The 22836-nt window shown below is 45.4% G+C and overlaps 1 protein-coding gene across 15 annotated transcripts in view; it reads left to right on the top strand.

The window, feature by feature from the left end:
• Eif4g3 (eukaryotic translation initiation factor 4 gamma 3) overlaps positions 1-22836 on the top strand; it is a 218424-nt gene that overhangs the window by 141830 nt on the left and 53758 nt on the right. For all 15 annotated transcript variants that reach the window (XM_032895707.1, XM_032895774.1, XM_032895728.1 and 12 more), the window contains one exon: positions 17542-17630. In XM_032895707.1, the coding sequence (XP_032751598.1) occupies positions 17542-17630 (89 nt within the window). The remainder of the gene's footprint in view (positions 1-17541; positions 17631-22836) is intronic.

Raw genomic sequence — 22836 nt, 5'->3', positions numbered from 1 at the left:
AGTGTAGTCCAGCCCTAATCGACTTCATCCTTTTTAAGAGTTGCTTGTGCATGATGTTTTCTTCATGGCAATGGGATCATCACTAAAACACTGTCCAACGCATACAGAAGCAGTTGTTTCCTGAGAGTAATTCCCAGGCTCCCAGGATGACCTTAGTGTGCTCCGCCATTTGCCCTAGCTTTGATTTTGCTGGTCTCTATAGCCATTTGGTCAGAGTTAATTCCTTATGGCTGCCTTAATGTTGCCTTTTAGCCTACACCACGTTAACTTGTTCCAAATTTAAGAAAGTTTTCTGTTGTGATTATGTTGTGTAATGGCACCTGGAATACCATTGTGTGGGTACAGCATGTTTCACTCTGAAGCTGATTGATGCATAGTTTAGCACTCAGCTCATTTCCCTCACCGTTTCAAAGCTCTGCCTTTTGTTTGGTGGTTTTGTTACAGGGGCAAAACAGGGGCAAAAGGCATGTGCCACCATGCCTTGTTATTTTTAATATTTCATTTCATTTTAGTTTGTGCTAAGACTGGCTTTGAACTTGTCCTTTCTTGCTGTCTGTAATGGCTATTCCTGGTTGTAACTTGACTATATCTGGAATGAACTATAATCCAGAATTGGAGGGCTCACCTGGGATCCTGATCTTAAGTCTGGGAGATAAAAGTTTCTGACGTGGATCTTGGCATGGAGATCTTGAGGCAAAGGGGTTATAAATCCCAGGAGACTAAGGCAAGGAGAGCTCTGAGTTCAAGATTAGCCTGGGACAAAACAAGTCCCAGATCCAGGCATCGTGGTACACACCTTCTACTGGAGAACTACATGAGGACATTGGAAGAAGGAAGATTCGCTCTTCTTAGTCTGCTTGCATTTATTTGCCGGCACATCTGTTGGAACCCACTTCTACAGAAGACCAGCTGAAACAGCTAGCCTTGTGGGACAACAACTACTGATCCTTGGACTGCCCCTCCACAGCTGTCCGTTGTTGGAATAGTAGGACCACAGACTGTAAGTCATCACAACGAATTCCCTCAATATAGAGATATTCCCTACATTTTGTGACTCTGGAGAACCTGACTACTACACTGTCCCAGATGACGCTATCACAGGTGGTCCTTGCACGTTGTTCTTATTAAATATTTCTTGCTCTAAGCAAATGGGTGCATTGTCTTGCTAAGACTTTAGTGGTGGTAGAAGGACTTTTCACGACAGGGTCTCATTGCCCATTCATTTTGAAGACCAAGTTGTCCTCAGACTTCAGAGATCCACCTGAGTCTCTGCCTCGAGTCCTGGAATTAAAGGTGTATGCCACCATCTCCTGGGCTCATTCTTAAGATACCCTCGAACTCCCTTTGTCGTCCACATGATCCTCCTGCCTCAGCCTCTCTAGCATTGGTATTATAGATATTTCCTACCACTTGAGTACTTTGTTAATGACCCACAACAAATCTAGTGTATTACAGGGGCAAAAGATACTTCGAATTATAACAGCTGCCATGCACTAAGAGTCTTGCTAGTTTTGAAGCACTGTGGTGTTGTCTTTGTCAGCCACACAACCCAACCATCGCAGAGACGATGAGAGCTCATAGGAGCCTCATGCTTAGCTCGTGCCTGCTTCTTCGTCTTCTTTGTGGTTTTTGATTTTTTGAGAGAAGAGCTTTGTGAAGCCCTCCCTGGCTATCCTGTAACTCTCTCTGTAGACCAGGATGGCCTAGAACTCTGGGTTGGGATTAAAGGCATTCACCATTATTGCCTGATTCTTAAGTTACATCTGTGTGTGACTTCCTCAACTCATATAACCTTTAAGGAAACCCTAGACTTCTGTCAGCAAAATTTGAAATTCCTAGGGGATTTATGGAGTAACAAAGGTACAAGGCAGGGTAAGAGGTGGGTAGGGAGAGAGGGTGGGATGTGGTAGGAATACACTAGAGACTTGTACCTCTAGCTTATGCTAATGATACATGTCAGTTTGGATTATTTTGAATTCTTTCAGAGGCAGTGGCAGTTCGAAGCCTACACAGTGGGTTCCAGGACAGCCAGAGCTACAGTGAGACCCTGTTTCAAAATGACCAACCAACCCTCCAAAAACAAAAAAACTTCCAAAAAGAAATAGTTGAAAAAACAGATGTGAGGAGTTAAAGTCAATTGTTTCACAGGAAGTCAGGTGGGGTTTCAGAGCGGCCCCATGTGGACCCTGAGTGCCCTGTCCCTTTGGTTCCCCACCCATGTTGTAATGCTCATCCTAGGAAGTGGCACCCTGAGAAAGAGTGAAAGTAGGACCCTCCGTGGTAGAGGTAGTGGTGCACAGGGTCTCCTGATGTACAGCACTGCCTAGCAGCTCTTACCCTCTTGTGACTTGCCAGCAGACACTGTTTTAGTTGTGTTTTAGTTGAACAGGATTTGAATGGTCAAAGAGTAAAAACTGTTGGAATTATTCTAACACTTGTCAGACCTAGTTTTTATTCAAGCCTGAATCACATAGTCTTCAGTGTTATGAATGGGAGGAACTTAAGAATTCCTTACAAATTTGTCTCGCGTATTGGTGGGTTTTCTTATTGCTTTTGTTTTTGTTTTGGCTGGGGTGGGCCCTGTGGGCTGAAGCCAGAGTGTCATGCATGGGACTTCCTACGGCGCCTACCTTACACCCAGCTGTTCTGGATAATGTCTTGACATGTATATATTCTCTTAGGTGTACGTATATATTTTTAATTTTATTATGTCTGTGAGAAGGAGAGTGAGAAGAGATGGTGAATGAGAATAGATCAGGGGACAGCTCTTATCTCTGTGGGTTCAGGCACTGAACTGAAATCAGCAGGTAAAAGTGCTTTTACCTTCCGAGCCACTGGCCCCTTCAGGCAAATATTTGGCTACAGAAAATGGTTTCTTTCTTAGTTCGATAATTTAGTACTACCCGTTTTAAGAAACATTTGAACAATTCCATTGGCAGTGACACTGGCATTCTCTGGTGACAGTGTGCAAGGTCTGGTGACAGGGTGCAAGCTTCCTGGTGACTGTGTCCTTTACTAGGTGTTAGGACCAGACCTGGGACTGTGCATGCCATCATGTGCTGTCCTGAGTTAGGCCCCAGATCCTGTATTTTAAAAATTTTTTTTCTTTTTTTTTTTTTTTTCCAGAGCTGGGGACCGAACCCAGGGCCTTGTGCTTGCTAGGCAAGTGCTCTACCACTGAGCTAAATCCCCAGCCCCAGATCCTGTATTTTAAATAAATCAGAATACCCTTTTGGATATTTCTCTTCAGCCATAATTTAGGACAGGAGGAGGAAATAACCAAATTTTATACCATCACAAACCCCCAAGAATCCTGCTGGCCTGACTGTGATGTTATTAGACCCACACTCATGTCTCTTTGTAGAGTGAGTATCTGGAATTAAATTGAACAGTGATCTGATTTCATTTGTTTTGGTGAATTTTCATTTGCACTTACCATATTGTTATCTTCAGACCTTTGAATCCAGAAGTGACTGAATTGCCTTTCCTCTGAGAGTTTTCTAGAGACAGGCGTGGAAAAAATCCTGGGAAGGGCAAGTGAAGAGCTGTAGTCCTGGGGGCTCCATGCTGGCCTGACGTGCTTGTGAAGGCTGACTTGAGGTGATGTCTCGGTAGCGTGCACTTTGTTGGCCCCAGGTGTGCACTCAGATGACAGAGGGGGGGTTTTCCGTCTGGGTTTCCGAATTCATGGTGCCCTTCTCACTCAGAGAGAGAGCGTTGGTGAGGGAAGCTGGCTGTTGGTACTGCACTCTCTTCTCTGGATGTCAGCTGGGGCTGTAGTGATCCAAGCCTCCGTATCTGTACTGCATTTACCTTGGAGTAAACTGCACTCAACTTGATGGTAAAAGGAGCGCGGACATGCTTGTTAAGTGCAAACCCACCTGAGAAGCTACCTGAAGAGCTGGGCGAACATGCTCATGGTCTCGCTGCAGTCAGCTGTGTTCTCTCAGGGCAGAGTCGCCTGATGGCTTGCTCTTCCAGTTCATTTCTCTGATGACGTGACGTAACATGCCGCAAGCCAACAGACAAACACTACTCACACTCTTCTCCTGTGTGACTTCCATGGCCCACCTTCTCCCGTAAGAAATGTGAAGAGATGGGAATGGAAATGGAGCTGGATTTCAGAGGAAGGAGCACAAGGACAGAACAGCAACATTGTGAAGTATGGATGTGTAGTTAAGCTCTGGCCTTTACTTCCAGAACTGTGCTTTGTTTAGTAAACGTCCTAACTCTAACATAGCGACAGAGTCTCAGCTGTCTCCTGCCCTCAGGTGGACTTTTGATTGTTCTGGAATTTCAGTAAGCACCTGCTGTAGTCTAGTGTAAATATTAAATTTGATCAATAAGATCAAACTCTTTCCCTTCCAACTAAAGGGCTTAAACTCACAGCACACTGAACCTTGCATGTAAGCAAGCCTTGGTATAGAGTAGCAAGGACATAATGAAAGGTGTGGAACATTTTTGGTACAATAGAGCAGGAAATGGACCTGATGCTGACCCAAAAAATAGAAGTTGAATTTTCAGCCGATGTGCCTCAGCAGAGAAATGAAGCGCCTGAAGAGGGAGGGGGTCCTAAGTGTAGCGACCTAATGGTGTCACATTCATGGGAGCACTAACTGTTCAGGACTATGGCAGGCTTTGGCAAGAACTGAAATTGACTACTTAAGGTAGTCAGAATGGAAAGCAGAGCTCAGTGCCTGAGGACGGAGGCGAACGAAGGCCTAACCTGTGGTAAAAGTCTTACACTGTGCTCGTGTCTGTGCGGCACCTGACAGGCAGTAGAGCGCTGGCTACTCATGGTGGAGTCAAGTGTGTGGGATGCATGGTGGCCAACTTGCCTTTGGTGGCCGTCCCGTGTCCTCATCAAGGCATTGTGCCAAACAGCTCTTCCCTGGGCACACTCAGATTCTAAGATCGGCTTCTGTAAAGAGGTCTTGGAGTTGTGAGTCCACAAACTTCTTATTCTAGGTCAAAATCACATTAACTTTTTTGGCCTTTCTCTATATTTGCTTTATAAATAAATTGTCCTAAACAAGTTTTTGATCAGAGGAAAATTAGATTGTTCTCTTCATCAATTTGTTTTTCTCTGTAAATTGAGTAATGATTTTCCTGCAAACTTAAACCGCCCAATAAATTCTTGACATTTTCAAGTTCCCATAAATCTAAATCACACATTTCCATCACTGCATCTATTACAAAAACCGGATGACCCAGAAGGCCTGTCTCCATGGACAGGAGGAAGGCAAGCTGCTTAGGATGGGAGTTAATATGGCCGCTGTGACAGCCAGCCAGCCAGCACAGGACCAGGGACTGTCTGGATTCCCAGATTCTGAAGTAATACTCAGGGAGTAAGCAGGAGCCAGTGCCACAGAATCCCTGCTCTGTCATCGAGTCCTTAAGTTCAGGTCAGGGCTTCAAGACAAAATGGAGGGAAAAGGAAACCTCAGACAGACAGACAGACCTACCTACCTACCTCCAGACCTTCCTCCGTGTTTTGGTCAGAACAGATGAAAAGAGTGAATGAGAATCTGATGATTTCTACAGTAAGAACTGACTCCTGTAAATTACTCAAATACTCGTTTGCTTAGAATTCTCATTCAGTTATCATTACAAGATATCTAATTGAAAGAAAATAATTTTGTAAAGGCTGGTGAGATGGCTCAGCAGGTAAAGGGGTAGCAGTGTGAGCTGGAGACCTGAGTTGATCCAGATCCCACCAAAAGGTGCTAAGGGAGACCCACAAAGCTTTCCTTTGACCTCTGCATACATGCATTCATACACACACACTAATAATTTAAAATGGCTTTTAAAAGTTATTGAATTTCCATTCTTGGTGATAGGTGCCACATTTCTGTGGGCAAGCATCAGGGAGCCCACATCGGTTGCCTGTCGGTGAGACATGCCTACTTGTCCACTCCGATGTAATTGCTTTTTTTTTCTTTTCTGTGGACCTTAATAGTAAGCTGTCCATTCATTAACAAAAATTAGGGGAAATATACTTTTTGTTTGTTTGTTTGTTTTCTTTTTTTTTTTTTTTTCCTTTTTTTCGGAGCTGGGGACCAAACCCAGGCCTTGTGCTTGCTAGGCAAGCGCTCTACCACTGAGCTAAGTCCCCAACCCCTTGTTTTCTTTTTTGAACCAGGTATCTCACATATAAATCTGAGTGGCCTGGAACTTGCTTTGTAGAGCAAGCCTAGCTTTGAACTCTCGGAGATCTGCCTTTCCCAGCCTCGCAGTGCTGGGACTAACAGAGTGTACCATCAGCTATTAATATACTCAGGGATCTACTTGAAAGTTAATTCAGAGGTATTTTCCTAGTTTATCAAAATGTTAATACACTTGATCAAACGCCCTCTCCTGTTTTTTGTTTTTTTTTTTTTTTTTTTTTTTCTTTTTCTTTTTTTCGGAGCTGGGGACCGAACCCAGGGCCTTGCTCTTGCTAGGCAAGCGCTCTACCACTGAGCTAAATCCCCAATCCACTCTCCTTCTGTTTTAATCCTGTTACGACAGTTGTTTCTAGAAGGCTAGTGGAATCTACGACTGTACCCCCATAGCATCCCCATTTTGAATCTTCTGGTTGGCTTCTCCAAGCTAGGCTTTGCCGCATTTCTAATATTTTTTTGTGTTCTCAAAGTCTGTAACTAGAACAGAATAGTAGCTCACCTACCCAGCACTCTCCTTGGTGGTGTGGGCTTCTGGCTTCTGAACAGATCTCTGCACAGCCTGAGTTGGCTTTGGACCTGTCCTCCTCAGCCTTCTAAATGCTACCATAGCCACCCCTAACTTTCCCAGTCATACCTTTGATCCAGCACTGGAGAAAGAGAGGCAGGTGGATCTCTGTGAATTCAAGGCCAGCCTGGTGTACAGAGTGATGAGTTCCTGGACAGCCGGGCTACACAGACAAACAGACAAACCAAAAGATTAATTACCTACCCAGAAGTATTATTAGATAAGAATACAAACCAAGACAAGAATCAATAGGGGAGATAATAGTTAGCTGATATATTCCATAAGGGAACTAAATGGCATATTTCATAGTCGTAAAAATAGGAAAGAAAAATCACTCATGGAGGCTGGGGGGAGGTGGGGGACATCTCCGTAGTTTGACTGTCCTAGAACTTGTGCTGGCCTCTAGCTCCCAAACCCACCTTCCTTTGCCTCCAGAGTGTTGAGATTACAGACATAGACCACCGTGCCCAGCCCCCTCACTTTCTGACTGTTTTTAATCAATAATTTATAAATACATCCTTGAACAGCTGCATGAATAGGAGTGTAAAAAGTCATGTAAGATAGAATGGAAGCTTACTTTTGGGGAGCTAAATAGGACATTAATTAATAAAGTGAGCACACGAGGGGTGGGCTGTGTTTGATTTTGTTGGTATGTGTTTCAGGAGTAACATTGGAAGTGTTCCGAGGCCAGAAGAGGGTGTCAGATCCCTCAGAGCTACATTTGCAGGCATTTGTGGGTTTCCTGGCCGGAGATGCCGGTGTTCTGTTTTGCAGGTTTGTGAGGGCAGGGCCATAGCTCCAGCACCAGGAGGAATTTTCTTAACAAATGAGGTGAAAGGAAGCATCTTCCCAGCTAACCTGTGCAGTGTACAGATGTAGTTGGGAGTGTACACATGTGCTTGTGTGCTTTGATGATCAGAGTACTGTGTGGGTGGGGCAGCAATTACACCCAAGACTGCTACACTACAGAGTTCACTGTGGTGGGGGCACTGCTAGTCTCGACTAACAGTTGTTTGTTCTAGATAACACTTGTGTCTTAGAACTCATTACTTGGTGCACAGACTTTTTCTTTACATTAAAGGAATGCTGTGGGGCTGAGAAATGCCTCAGCGGTTAGGAACACTGCTCTTCCAGAGGTCTTGAGTTCAATTCCCAGCAACCACACAGTGGCTCACAACCATCTGTAATGGGATCTGATGCCCTCTCCTGTGTGTCTGGCAGCTGCAGTGTACTCATATACATGAAATAAATAAATAAATCTTTAAAAATAGAGTAATTCTGTGTGCATGGCTGTATTTCATAAAGCATCTAACGTGTGAGCATGCCATTAGCATGCATGGGTGCAGTGTTTTACTGTCACACCACATCACTGAAGAGCATAATATACAACTACACGTATTTCAGTAAATGTTTACAACTCTCTCCTTGTGTGATCTCAGCAGTCTGCTGCCCAGATCGTGGGCTTATTTATTACCTCAGGTGTTTCCTCTTGGGGCCTGAGAAATGGCTCAGCAGTTAAGAGTGCTTGCCGTTCTTTCACAAGATCTGAGTTTGGATCCCAAACAAGAAAGAGGTCAGACATCCCACAAATGCCTGTAACTCCAGCTCAGAGGGACCAAACTATCTCTTCTGTTTTCTGCAGGCACCTGCATGCACATGGCACGTACACATGTATAAAATTGTTTCCTTACTGTTCATAAATCCCTGCTTGCTGTTTAACAGTTGTCCAAGCCTCACCACCGTTCTCCTGCCTTCTCAACCACTGTTTCTTACTGGCCAGGCCCCTTCTCACATCTCCCTCAGTTCTCCTGCCTCCTCTACTTAAATAGGCCAGTGGTGGTGGTGGTGTGTGTATGTGTCAGAGAGAGAGAGAGAGAGAGAGAGAGAGAGAGAGAGAGAGAGAGAGAGAGAGAGATTGATTCCCTGGAAATGGAGTTACTGAAAGTTGCCAGGTTCTCTTGAAGATCAGCCATGGCTCTTAACCGCTGGGCCACGCGCACCAAAAGGTCTTTTTGATTACATGGCATCATATTCATTACCACATATGCAAGGGACTTGTGCCATGCAAAGGTTCAAGTTGTAGGGGTAAAATATTAGCATTTTGGTTGAGGATTAATTGTGCATAGCATTCTGCAAAGGTGATATTCAGGTGGAAATGTAAACCACTAATTGACTCTATTGTTAAAGTTATCTTTATATCGTTGGCCTAGCATCCACCTTCAGAAACTACTCAAAGAAAAGTAAGTTAAACTCAAAGGATGGGGGAAATTAAGATAAAGTTAGAAGTAAACTATAAATGGGGAAATAAGTGAAGGTTGTTATTGAAAGTACCGATAGAGCTCACCTGAATGCCATCGCTCCAATAACCTTGTGATCAATAATGGTAAAGAAAGAAGTGAAAATTCAGTGTGTTTGCTTGTCTGCTTTCAGGAGAGCAGAAGTCCGCCCTTTCAGCCGAGTCCTGGTAGCTTCTCTGTCTTTCCCAGTCATCATTCGGGTATCGACCTCATCGGCCCCACGTTCTGACCTGATTCTGGCTTCGCTGTGTGTGTGGTTGGTTGGTTGGTCGGTTGGTCGGTTGGTAAGGTCTTACATTGTAGCCTTGGCTGTCCTGGGATTTGCTATGTAGACCAGGCCATCCTGGAACTTACCGCCAGCCGCCTGCCTCTGCCCCTCTCGTACTGGAATCAGAGATGTGCACCGCCGCCCCGCAGGCTCCACTGTCGTTCTCTCTCACTCAGCTTTTCCTTGTTTCCTACAGAAATTGACATCTCTTTTTTTTTCTAGATTCCCATGGGAATTTCTGAAATGAAAACACAAAACTCAAGGGTGAGGACAAAATAGAGTCCACTGCTCAAGAATGTGAGGATTCTGGTGCAGTGCCAACTGCAGGGCAGGGAGCTAAGAAGAAAAGTGAGGAACAGACCTGGATGAAAGAGGAGGGGAAACCCAGGTGTCTAGGGGGGAACTCCCAGAGAATTCCGTTGCTGGAACATTCTACTCTGTTTATGTATAAGCCTGTGACAATGCCCTTGGTCCCACCTCAGCAGCGGTAAAGCATATACTCAGTTTTGTGTCACTTGAGTCCTGAGCTCTGGACACTGTACACACTCTTTTCAAACTGGAGAATTAATCACACTGGGTCCCCAGTGAATGGAAAGGAAGAAAAGGAGCCTTTTGTAATTGGTGCTTTCTTGGCTGGAAGCCGAACTCTAATTCTCATTACCAGATTGTAGCCAAAAAGTAAAATCTCTTGACAATCTAAAAAAACGTCCAGAAATACAGAAAAGCAGCAGAAACAGTTTTATCACTCAACAAACTTTAAGTGCTGGACCGAGCACACAGGCAGCCTGTGATTGAGAGTGCCAAGAGCTGGCCCTGGCTTCCACTCCAATCCCGGAGCTGCAAAGCAAGGGCAGGCTGGTTGTGCTCTGAGCCCCCTCACCCCCCCCAGCACGCACGCTTGCACTTGCAGAATGAGGAGATAATCACTTTGAAGTTGGAGCTCCTTATTCATTCCATTTTGTGCCGTTAGCAGTTGGCTGGCTGTAATTACCGTTGGTGGTGACAGCAGTAGTAGCGTTAGTAGTTGTAACAAGCCTTTTCTGTGTAGTCCACCATGGCTTAGAACTCCCTGCGTCCACGCTGGTCTTAAACATGAAATTCTACTCCTCCATGTGCCATACCCTCAACTATATCTCTTCTTTCTTCAGCCGTCGTGTCCTGTACCAACCCAGGTCATCTGAAATTCTGGGAAGTTCAGCCGCTGTTCCTTGCTTTCATTCAAATGAAAAGTAGAATCCAGGTCTTTATGACAGGCAGGTGGTTAGTGGAGAGAGCCAGGGTCCTGGATGAACAGCCCCATTGTGACAAGAGAGATGACAGAGCTGTGCAGGCAGAGTTACAGTGCTGATAAAGATGCACATCTCAGGGACGCAGAGGCAGCAGGGCTTCCATAGGGAAATGCGAGATCGTAATCGCCTGTAAGCGGTTGGCCGGTTGGCCGAGATGGAGGTGGTTCAGGTTCCTAGAACCTGCCTCAGACTGCGGCTCAGAAAACCCCCTGCTGTGCTCTTTGTCAGGGAAGTGAAATTGCAAACCTGTTTGACTTCATATAATTCTCTGGAGTTTCCGTAGGCTAGTCAGACATTTTATTGTGCTCTTACTTTTCCTATCTTTTTTACATTGTATTTATTTTGTGTGAGTGTGCAGTGCTGTGTGTATGGCTGTCAGAGGATAGCTTGTGAGAATTTGTCCTTTCCTTCTACATTGTGGGACCTAAGAATTGAAATCTGATGTAAACTTAGTTTTTTTTTTCTTTTTTCTTTCTTTCTTTCTTTTTTTTTTTTTTCCAGAGCTGGGGACTGAACCCAGGGCCTTGAGCTTGCTAGGCAAGCGCTCTACCACTGAGCTAAATCCCCAACCCCGTAAACTTAGTTTTTATTTGCCTGATATAATTGTCTTTTCTGAGGCTCACTGCCTCAGTCTAATAACCTAGCCCTGGTCCTGGAAGCTTCCAGCCCCGGTACAATCTAACCTAGGCCTAGGGTGTTCTCAGCCTCTGACTTCCTGCTGCATAAGCTCTCCCTTCTTTCTTTTCTTTTTTTTTTTTTTTTTTCAGAGCTGGGGACCGAACCCAGGACCTTGTGCTTCCTAGGCAAGCGCTCTACCCCTGAGCTAAATCCCCAACCCCAAGCTCTCCCTTCTAGTTCTTTCTGAGCTCTGGCTGGCGGAGTCAGCTCAGCTGTTCTGACTCAAAACTCTTCTCCACACTAATTCATCCACTCTGGCCTGCCCTCCCCCCCCCCTCTCTCTCTCCCTCTCTCTCCCTTCTCCCCTCTCTCCTCTCCCCTCTCCCCCTCTCCCCTCCCCCCTCTCCTCTCTCCCCTCCCCCCCCCTCTCTCTCTCTGCCTCTAACTGAGTTGCTCTGCGTGACCGCACACTGACTTTGGCAGTGTGTTCCAATCGTCTGGCTCCTCGTTTTCTGGCTCTTTCCGTCTTCAGCTGTGTCTAGGGTGTTCTCTTTTCAACTCATCTCTGTACAGCTGTCCCTGTAAAACTGCCTCCTTCCTCCTTTCTGCACTGCTCCTCAGGTAGCTTCCATTTCCTCTCACTCTTCTCAGGAGAGTTGGGCATATCCTATTCTGTCAAATCGTTCTCTGATTCGTCATTTTGGCGCTCAATTAGACATCACTTTCAAACATGGCTGCTTCCTTCTACAAACTAACTTTTCCATCATTGTTTGGGATTAAAGATGTGCGCTGAGGGCCGAGCCACACCATACCTAGAAACAGGGTTCCTCCGCTGAGGGCCGAGCCCCACCAGACCTAGAGACAGGGTTCCTCCGTAAACAACAGTCCTGCTGCTCACCTGTGCAGCCTTCTGCTCACCTTGCTGGGGCAAGTGCCTTCACCAGAGCTGTGCACTGCTTCTTAATGCTCTTAGTGACTCAGGTTTCTCCGTTGTGTACCATTAGCTTTTATGGGTTTTCACTATTTATTATATTTTACATTTCAATTGTGGTTTTATGTTTTAAATTTTAAAGTTCAGTTATGTCTCTATGACTTTGAAAAATTACTCCTGCACCAGCAGCATGCTAACATGAACTTTACATTAACTGTAGACAACATTTAGTGAAGTGAATATGTAGGGATTTCAGTAGTTGGATTAGTAAGAGTTTCCACAAAAAGACTATTGCAATGATTAGTTCCTTGTTTAAAGTCCACATAAAAATAACCAGTCTGTAACTTAAACACAAAATATGTACATAGTTTATTTTTAAACATCAAAATGTCTGGGTATTTCAGGATAAGATGGCTTTTAGCTTTGTCCGTCCTTTATGTTCTCCTCTCTCCCCTTGCCTGTCTTGCAAGGGCTCATGTCTACGGTGCCTTCTGATATGTGAGTCAGGATTCATGGTGCACTTGGCTGTGTGAGAGTCACCTCGGAGGTCGGTGGGGCTCCCTGCTGGAATCTGTGAACAGATTCCTACTGGGACACTAACAAAGGGAGCCCTGTCTGACAGCTGAGAGCAGGGGCAGTGAACAGGGACAAAGGGAAGAGCCAGCTGTCTCAGGTGCTCCTGGTGGCCATCTTCTGATCTGCCCTAGTCCACACACTGGCACTTAAGCTGTCTTGCTTAGAACTTTTGTCACAGACAGTCCAAGAACTCGGAAGTTGTGCTGTGAGGTGAAGTTGTTGGTGGAGTATCCTCCTGATTGGTTCCCGCACATCTGGAAGTAGAATTTGGACAAGTTTGGAAAAGCTGCAGAATGCTTCAAGCAATGCTCAGAGAGGGCTGCTGCTTCAGTATCATGGCAGGGAGCCAGGGCACAGACATTCTCTGTGCACACAGTGAAGGCTGGCCGCCGAGCTCTCCTGATAAGGATGAGAAATGAGGAAAGGTGTTGCTTCGAAATGGTTTTTCTCTTTTGCACGAGCCCTGAGATGCTGGGGTAGTTCAGTCTCCTAGAGGAAGTTTCCAGGCAGCGTAGCTGACCTTCCTTGGATAAGTTTAGAGTGAGAATGGAGAGCAAAGGCAAAGCAGGACACAGGACCTAGGGAGCTCAGAGACTGCATCCTCACAAAGACAGCCAGAGCTGGCTTCTCCATACTTTGAATACAGAGGCAGGTGTGTTTCTGAGAGCTTGGGGCCAGCCTGATCTACACGGAGAGTTCGTTCAAAGCCAACTGAAGCTGCATAGCGAGAGCCTGTTTCAGAGTGGAGCGGGAGGAAGCTGAGCAAGAAGCCACATACTTTATACTGAGACAACAGGAAAGGGGCCACGGGGCATGTAATGGTTTGCCCGACTCACTTGACCAAGTTCAAGACAGTAAGAGTTGAAGTTGTTTGAATACGTCTAGTGCCCCATGGCTCTGACTGCTGCCTTACCTGGGGTTTCCCACACACCATGCCAGTGTCTGCTTCAGGTGCTAGGTAGAGAGCTACCTGCCGGTGTCTGGCATGCCTCTGTGGCTCGGAAGGGTGGAGCTTGTTTCTGTTGGCGGTGGGGGGATTCCCAGCTGAGAGTTTACACTGAGTCTCAATAGACTTTGAGTTTAACCGAGCAGCCTTTGCATGTAAGATGCCCATGCACTGGGAGCGCTGCAAGTGGAATGTGGTGCTGTAAGATGTATCTATGGGGGGGGGGCTGGAGAGACGGCTCAGCGGTTAAGAGCACTGACTGCTCTTCCAGAGGTCCTGAGTTCAAATCTCAGCAACCACATGGTGGCTCACAACCATCTGTAATGGGGATCCAATGTCCTCTTCTGGTGTGTCTGAAGACAGCTACAGTGTAATCATATATATATATAATAAGTAAATAATTTTTTTTTAAAGATGCATCTGTGTACCGTTGACAGGTAGTGGGCTGGCGTTGCTGGATATCCTGAGCTTTGTTTGCCCGAGAAGTGCCTAAAGACTAGGAAGGCATGCTGGTGGGATTTCCTTCGAGGAACCCTGACAGCATCTGCCCTGTGTGCACTCGCCAGTAAGCAGGGGGCCATGATGGGGGTGGGGAGGGAAGGCAGCCAGTACTGGCCTGAGCACTTGTGAGGCTGTGCTGGGTAATAGGAGCCCCTTGCTCACCACCCTCTCTCCCATGAAGCCCAGACCAGCACCTACATGCTGGCTAACAGTCTTTTTTTAACTTGAGTTTCATGGGCTCTGGTGCCCGCTTTAGGCCTCCACAGAAACTAGGCATACACGCAGGCAAAACACTTACACATTTAAGTGAAAATAGATTTAAAAAAAAAAACTAAATATGAACCAAAATAACTCTCTCCTCCTTCAAATCATTTTGTTCTAGGATTTGGTCATATCAAATGAAAACTGCCTGACTTGTTCTGAAAGCTGAAAGCCACAATTCACCTTTCTGAAGCTAATATTCCTAATTTAAAACAAAACTTGATTTCAACCTCTTAGCTCCTTAGGATGAGGATATACCAGGCTTTTAATTACTGGTGACTGGATCTGTAGGAGAGACACCATTGTACCGTTGTTCTTACTATTTTAGCTGCCTCAGCTTTGGGGAAAGTCATTAACAGTGAAGGGGAGGACAGGTAGATCAAAGTTACCTCAGCTGTTCAGAGATGTCCAGGCTGGCTCAGCTGCACCATTCTTTGTCTCAAGGTAATAACAGAGAAAGAGTAATACGTAGGTCTAATAACAATCAGCAGATACATGGATTTTTTGCTTTTGCCCTTGTTTCTAACCCCAATGGTTATCCCCTAGGTTTTATGAAAATAGTTAACTTTTTTCTTTTCTTTCAGTTTTGTTTTGTTTTGCTCTTTGAGATTTTTACTACAGTATAGGGTTGATGGCCTAGAAATCACTATGGAGACAGGCTGGCCTTACACTCACAGATATCCCTTCAGAATGCTGGGACTAGAGGTGCTGCCCCACTACACTGGGCCAAGACAGTTACTCCTGCAACGGTAGCAGCTGGCTCTAATCAAGCCAAGAGGAGAAATAAACCAAAGCCACCACCAGGCACCCGCACACAGCACGCTCCCTCTGTCCATAGGTGCCAGGGAGCGGAGAGCACTGTACCGCCTTTGACCAGTTCAGTGTGACGCCATTTTAGAGTCTGAAGTCTATGTCTGGATGTGAGTTAAACGTGGGAATGTGCCTGTTTTAATTCAGCCTCTGACTTATTCAGAACCTCCAGAGAAGACAGAGGCTTCTGAGAATCCCTTGATCAATTCCTGTGTTCCCTTGAGTTTTCTGCCTGTACGTCCATGAATGCATCTTCAAGAAAAGAGCTCTGGAGAGGAGAGAGTGCTTTTCCTTTGACCACGTCACAATTTGCAGAGGCATAAAATGATGTTGCGCGGCTTGTGTTTGCTGTTTTCCATTATTGATTACGTACACCTGTGGAAGTGTCTCGTATAGGCAGCTGTTGGGGACCTCTTTGCCCCTGGGATTAGGAACGCCGACTCTCTGTTGCCTACTCGGTGATCTCAGAAGATGAGTGGAACAGGGGTTCCACTTTGTCTTGGAAATGTCAGCAATGCCTCTCAGGCTGCTGGTGTAAGTCACTGATGCAGTGCTGCAGAGAATAAATAATCACAGGGCATCAGTTCTCTACAGAGCTGCAGAGGCTCAACCAGGCCACAGCCGGCAACGGTGTTCAACTGTAGAGTCGCCCTCACCCTAGTTCACCCTGTCCTGGGCTCAGTCTGTGTCTCCTTCTTCAAACTACTTTTCCATCACAGCTGATTGCTTCTCGCCTCCTTTTTGCCCCCATCCCAGCTCATGCAAAATTTACTCCACCCGTCAGTCAGTCAGGGTAGAAGAGGTTCCATCCTGAGGTGTATCTCTTACAGGGATGTGAGTTCTTTCAGCCACCGCCCGCCTCCATTGAAGAAATGCTTTCCCTCCCGTAGACCAAAGACAGAATAATAGCTGGTTGGCCTAACGTTTTCTTGCCAACTGTGGTCCCTGAAGGGAAAAGGATAAAGGTAAATGATGAGGCATCACATAGCTATGGTGCTTACGGCATTTCTGTGATGGTGAATTCATTCTGAGAGGTTTGAATGCCCCTTTCTTCTCCTGTCCCCTAAAGAGTTTGTGTGCTGACAGAGTCTTCTGCACTGGACTTGCATACTCTGGTTATGTTTCTGTTAAGTGGCCTTCCTTGATGCTCCCGCCCGTCTATCTGTCCAGACACGGGTCCTATCTGATGGCCCACGGGCTGCCCTCTGTGATGTAGTGTCCCTCTATGTTTCCTGCTTACCCTGTGGCAGTTAAATTGTAGATATCCATAGATTTCATTTCCATGTATTGACTAATTCTGGGAGATCTGTAAGTCTGGATATTTTTAAGTCTTTTATGGCTGAGTTTCTGGCTTTAGTCCCTGGCATCACCACTACCACCACCACCACCACCACCAACAACAACAACAACAACAACAGTAAGGCCTCTGAGCTCAATCTTCCCCTTAGAATTTTCACCCAATAGAAATATATGGTAAAAATTAACTTTTGTCCATTTTACCCCAATACCATACTTGCCTACTGGTACTGATCTTAAATGAAGGTGGGTGTTGGTCATAACCACCTGCCCTAGAAAACCTTACAGAGAGCTTTTAGAATCTGATCCTAAACAGAATCTTCTCTTAGCTAACCTTGTTCTTAAACCTCATAGTTGGCCTCAGCAGGGGATTAAGAAGTGTCCCTTGGTTAAGATCACACAGTTGCCCAGTAGGACCAGACCCAGGGCTAGACTTTGCTCTTTGCCAGTCTGTGTTGTCCTGCTCAGATGTGCTGGGAACTACAGCATTTCCAACCTCAGGCGTCAGGTTTGGAAATGCATGTGCAGATGTGACTCAGTCGTCACAGGAGCTTTAAACTCTGAATTTGGGGACCGACAGTGGTGCCATAAGCCTTGCGTCCCCATGCTCGGGAGGCAGAGGCAGGAGGGTCTCTGAGTTCGAGACCCACCTAGTCTACATAGAGTTAGTTCCAGGCAGGTCAGTGCTTCATATTGAGATCTTACTTCAAAAGTCACAAGCCAAACAAAACTTTAGATTCCGGATGTTTAGATGAGGGATGCCGTGTCTCCTTTGAATCCCATGCCAGCCTCGTGCCATACTGGAGTATCCAGGCTGCCGGTGCACAACTGAGTTTGTGTCTAGCACACTTACCTTCCTGGCAGTAGCTGGACTGCTGAGTGTAAGCATTCACATGGCTTTCATTCGGCTCCTGGCGGCAGGTGGATTTCTGTGCTAGCATGCAAAGATGTTTGAGACCTAGTACTCCCCAGCAGGACTGACTGCAGAGGTAACTAACAGGACTGGTCTTGTATTTCAGTGCAAACAGCTACCACTGCGCCAAAGACGTGGAAGAAAACAAAAGAGCGGACCCGAACCCCAGATGAAGTGTTAGAAGCAGAGGCAGAGGTGAGTGACAGCCCTTCCTGAGGCACCTTCCTTAAGATAACAATCTTGGTCTGTCAGGCACAAAATATGTCTATGGGATTTGCTTGTTTGATGTTTGATTTCCCTGAATAACTGATGTCCTCTTTCAGAATTACCTCTTCTAGTCAATGTAGAGTTAATGCTCCCTAGTGTTTTGTGTGTGTGTGTGTGTGTGTGTGTGTGTGTGTGTGTGTGTGTGTTTCTATTTTTTGTTTTATCTGTTATGTATATTTCTCTATTAGTGTAGATGTGTGTATCCAGGTACATGCCTATGCATTGGGTGTGCATAGTCTGGAGGTCAATGTTGTATGACTTCTGTCATTGTCAACCATAATTTTGAGACCATCGTTACTAACCCTTGAGATAAGCTGGTGGACTGGTTGGTGAACTCTAGGGAAATGCCTGGCTCCTTCCTTCCCTGGGGACCTGGAGTCAAGTAGTTCTTTACAGCCTGCATTTAGTCATGCACTTTACCAACTGTCTGCACCTAGCCCCTTCAGCTCCCACTTCCCTACGTGTTACTGAAGAGACAGTTCAATGGTTTGACAACATCAAAATGGAGAGACTGTCTTGGGCATGCTCTTCTTGTTTAATTGGTAAAGGAAAGGGGTTGTTTACAGCGTGGGCCTGAACTGGGAAGAGAAATTCTCAGCCTCTGTCCACTGAGGTGACTTTTATTTATTTGTGTTTGTGTGCCTGCACTTAACGCCATGGCTCTGGGGACGCAGCTCACCCCATCAGCCTTCAAAGGTAAACATTATCTATTGAGCCACTTGCTGCCTATGGCAGCTGTTAAATAACTTTCTGATCAGCTAATAAAAGCTAATAAAAGCTTGCATCTTGTTCACACAGCCAACAGTATCCTTTGTTGCTTCCTCTGTCACATTATTTTTCTTCCATGATGCTCTGTTGATGTCACAGTGAGTTGCCTAGCAACCGCTAAAGAGGTGTGTCAGTGTGACTTCATTGTGCTTCTCAGGGATAAGATTTAGCACTGAGTTTGAGAGGTGCAAGTAGTTGGTGCCTACCTTGAAGCTTGACAAGAAAATGATGTTCCTGCAGAGAATAAGATACTTCCTGGAGGCGGGGGAGTCGCACACAGGCCGGGTATGATTCCTCCTGAGACTCGGCTGGGTTTGGTTCATTCACTTTAGTTTCCTTTCTGTCCTTTGTGCTCTCACCCCATTCCTAAGAGTTACTGAATACTGACTGGTGGGCCACCCATCATTCCTGTGCCTTTCTTTAGTGTGGAGGTCCCCAGACCTGTTCATTTCCTGTTGGGATAGTTAATTCTTGGTCAGTGGTAACACTCACAGCTCTTCAGGCCTACCTACCATGGCGCACAGGCTGTGAGTGGGTGAACTGTGCTGTATTCCAGTAGCCTTATTGGTGGGCACTAAAATTGGAATTTGTATATAAAAAGACCTTTTGGTTTTTCAATTATTGCAAGGATAAAAGTTATCCTTAACTTTTATAACTTACGAAAGCAGTTGATAAACCAGAACTAGGCTGTGGGCCAGAATTTGTTGTAAACCTGTTTTAGTGTCGTGACACTGAAGTAGCCACACATTGTATGAAACCTGAAGTAATGAGGCTAGGGAGGGACTACATGGGTCAGGGAATGGGCTGCTCTTCCACAACACCTACATGAGGCCCCTAGCACCCATAATGGGTGGTTCGTAACCACCTATAAATTCAGTTCTATAGGATCTGATGGCTTCTTCTGGCCTCTATGGGCACTGCACTCGTGAAAATGCCCTCCTGCATGCACATATGCACACATATACACAAATGATAATATTTAAAATACTTTCTTTTTTATATAGTCTTAATTCATAATTCATAGTCCTGTGCCTTTCCTACAGTAATGATAATTTGCACAGTTTATTGAATACTAGATACTTTTGCCTTAATTTCAACTATTGGTCCCACCCTTTCTTACTTTATTTTCTCAGTCTTTAAAAATAATGTAATTTGGGCCCATTTCTAGTGGTGTGTTCCTTTAATCCCAACACTTAGAAGGCAGAGGCTAGGCTGGTGCGTCTCTGTGTTTGAGCCAGCCTGATCTATAGAGCTAGTTCCAGGACAGCCAGAGCTACACAGAGAATCCCTGTCTTGAAAAACCAGAGAGGGGGGGTGGGGGAGGGAGAGAGAGCGAGCGCAAGAGAGCACGCGAGAGAGCGAGAGCGCGTGAGCTCAGTCCTTTCCATCTATAAGTGGACACCTACTTCATTCTGACTTTTCTGTGATTGGTGGGCAGTATTAATAGTAGTGTTGTGAATATTAGTGACATTGTTATAATGGCATTCTTCTTAAGTTTTTTATATGATTCTTTTATGTCCATTGGTGTTTTGCCTACATGCGTGTCTGTGAGGATGCTAGAACCTGTACAACTGAAGTTGCAGACATCTGTGAGCTGCCCTGAGGGTGCTGGGAATTGAATCTGGTCCTCTGGAGGAGCAGCCCAAGTTGTTCATTGCTGACTCATCTGCCCTGCAGATGGTCATAATAAAGGTGGTTCCTCCCTTCTACCCCACCCTCCACCCACTAGAACTCACTCTGTAAACCAGGTTGGCCTCGAACTCATAGAGATCTTCTTGCCTTTGCCTAAGTAGTAGGATTAAGAGGGTGCACCACCTCTGCCCAGCCCATAGTGTTATTCTTTTGTCTGGTTTATTTTTTTTCCTCCCCGTTTCTTAGAGAAGGCTTCACTTTGTAATCCTGGCTGCCCTAGAATTCTCTATGTAGACTTTGTATGGCTTTGAGTGCACAGAGATCGGATTAAAGCTGTGTCACTTCAGCCCTGCTCCATCAGATTTTAATAAACAGTTAACACTGTTCATTGACTTGGTGAACTCACTTTGTTGAGTTTCTATTGGGTCGAGCCCTGTGGCATTCTGTGTCTCTCCTCAGTGATTGTTCGGCTGCATTGTGGCTACTCTTCCCCACATGCAGCCTTGTGTTTCTTTTTTGGTTACAATCGAATTTCTAAGTGTCACCTTTCCTTTCCTTCCCTGTTGTTTCCCTGATACTGGTTTTAGGAAATGGCTTTTACTGACACATTTTGCAAGTTCTGAAGTGAGAATTTGAAGAACTGTGATGTGTTTAGCTCTCTGGTATTGCAGGGGCTTTTGCTTTTCTGGGTGTCCTTAGTCCTGCCTGCTGAACTCTGTGGCCATGGAGATTGAAGTCTAGAACAACTCTCCTCCATCATCCGCACTGAACAGAACACCAAACCTCCATCCTTGTCAGTTTACCAGAGCATCCTGGAGTGCTGGGTGCAGGAGACTGAGGCCCGCCCTCGTCAGCTTTACCCAGTCTTCTTTTTTCTAAAGTTGAAAGTGGCCTACTTCGCTTTAATATCTATATATAATTCTTGGCTGTTTTCTTGGAATTTGATGTCTGCACTTGAAGGATTATGTTGCTTGCTTTTTTTTTAAATTTGAGAGACTGTCTCATGTATCTCAGGCTAGTCCTCAAGTAGCTATGCGTGGTTATTTGCTACTGATTTTAGGAAATTTGCTATGTAGCCTAGGATAACCTTGAAGTGTGTGTGTGTGTGTGTGTGTGTGTGTGTGTGTGTGTGTGTGTGTGTGTGTGTGTGCATGTGCGTGTTGTATGCACATACGAAGCTATCCTGTAGGATGTGGTTCTTTTTTCTTCTACCTTGTCATCGAGGGATCAAAGTCCAATCAGGTTTTGCAGTAGGCACCTGTGCTCCCTGAACTCCTCCCTGTCTGCTGTGTCAGCTTTTTCTCTGCTGCCAAGGATCCGAGCACTGGCCCTCAAGCTTGTATAGAAGCAGTTTCCCTGTGACCCATCTGTCTAGCTCAGACTTGAACTTCTACCCTTCTGCTCCCTCCTCCTCCCTAGTGCTGGAATTACTGGCATGAGTGATGGTTTTTTATTAGTATTATTATTATTATTATTATTAAATATTAGGGTTTTTTCCATCTTCCTTTGATATGGGGCTTGGGATTGAACTCAAAGCTTCACAAGGTCTGCTATGTCGTCAAAGCATGCTTTGAACAAGTTCTTCCAACTGTTAGCCCTATAGCGGTTAACTTTTTTTCTTTTTTGATAGCTTGTGTATGTGTTTGTGTGTGTGCTAGCTTGGGTATGTGTGTTTGTGTGTGTGCTAGCTTGGGTATGTGTGTTTGTGTGTGTGCTAGCTTATATATGTGTGTTTGTGTGTACGCATATGCACACACTAGGGTCATATAGATGTAGATGTTTTAGATCATCTGTATCGACTCATAAGACTTTAAAGTTTGTGTCTTTCCTTGTTATGTATTGTAGGAACACATTACTAGTATTTTTCCATACTTACATTTTTTTTTTTTCAGAGCTGGGGACCGAACGTTTCCTTTTTTTTTTTTTTTTGGAGCTGGGGATCGAACCCAGGTCCTTGCGCTTCCTAGGCAAGTGCTCTACCACTGAGCTAAATCCCCAACCCTGGGCCTTGCGTTTTCTAGGCAAGCGCTCTACCGCTAAGCTAAATCCCCAACCCCCATACTTACATCTTAAAAAAGACATGTTTGAGATTAACAAAATTATGTCATAATCTTATAAGGTAAAGCGTCTCATGTACAGGACAGGCTTTGGCCCAAGGCTGTGTATAGCAGTGCTCCATTACAGCAGCACACAGGCTCATCTGCTCTGAAGGTGCTCAGGTCCCATCAGTGTCTTCCGGGTGCTGGTTGGGTAGACTTCTCTTCAGAGTGCCCCCTTCACCAGACACACTTCATTCACAGAGAACCCAGACGCACACGAAGGCATTTGATGTGTTTAGTTCCACTTGTTGGTGCCAACACCAAGACTTTTGATTGAAATAAGCTAAGAGGTGAATTCGTGTTTCTTGGCCTATAAACTAGACTCCCTCGAGAGACAGTGGTGTGAGTAGTTTTCTGTAAATGATGTGTGTGTGTTCTCCATACAGGGTCATGGGTTCAGACAAGTAAATAGATTGTTAACTAACCTGGGCCTCCTTGTAAAGTAGAATGTCATGATTATCATCCTAAGACTTTTAATTTTTTAATTCCCCAAAATGGTTTCAAAGCTAGAGGCCTGCAGGAGTCTCTGACCTCTAGCGTCTCTCGCTCTGTGACCAGCCGTGGCAAGAAGAGCAGGAGCTTGGGTTTCTGAGCAGACTACTTCTTGGCCATCTTCTTTCCAGAAATAGCAGTTC

The sequence above is a fragment of the Rattus rattus genome, chromosome 1 (assembly GCF_011064425.1).
Source record: "Rattus rattus isolate New Zealand chromosome 1, Rrattus_CSIRO_v1, whole genome shotgun sequence".
NCBI classification, from domain to species: Eukaryota; Metazoa; Chordata; class Mammalia; order Rodentia; family Muridae; genus Rattus; species Rattus rattus.
The sequence above is the reverse complement of the archived record's forward strand: the minus strand, read 5'-3'. Positions and strand labels throughout refer to the sequence as shown.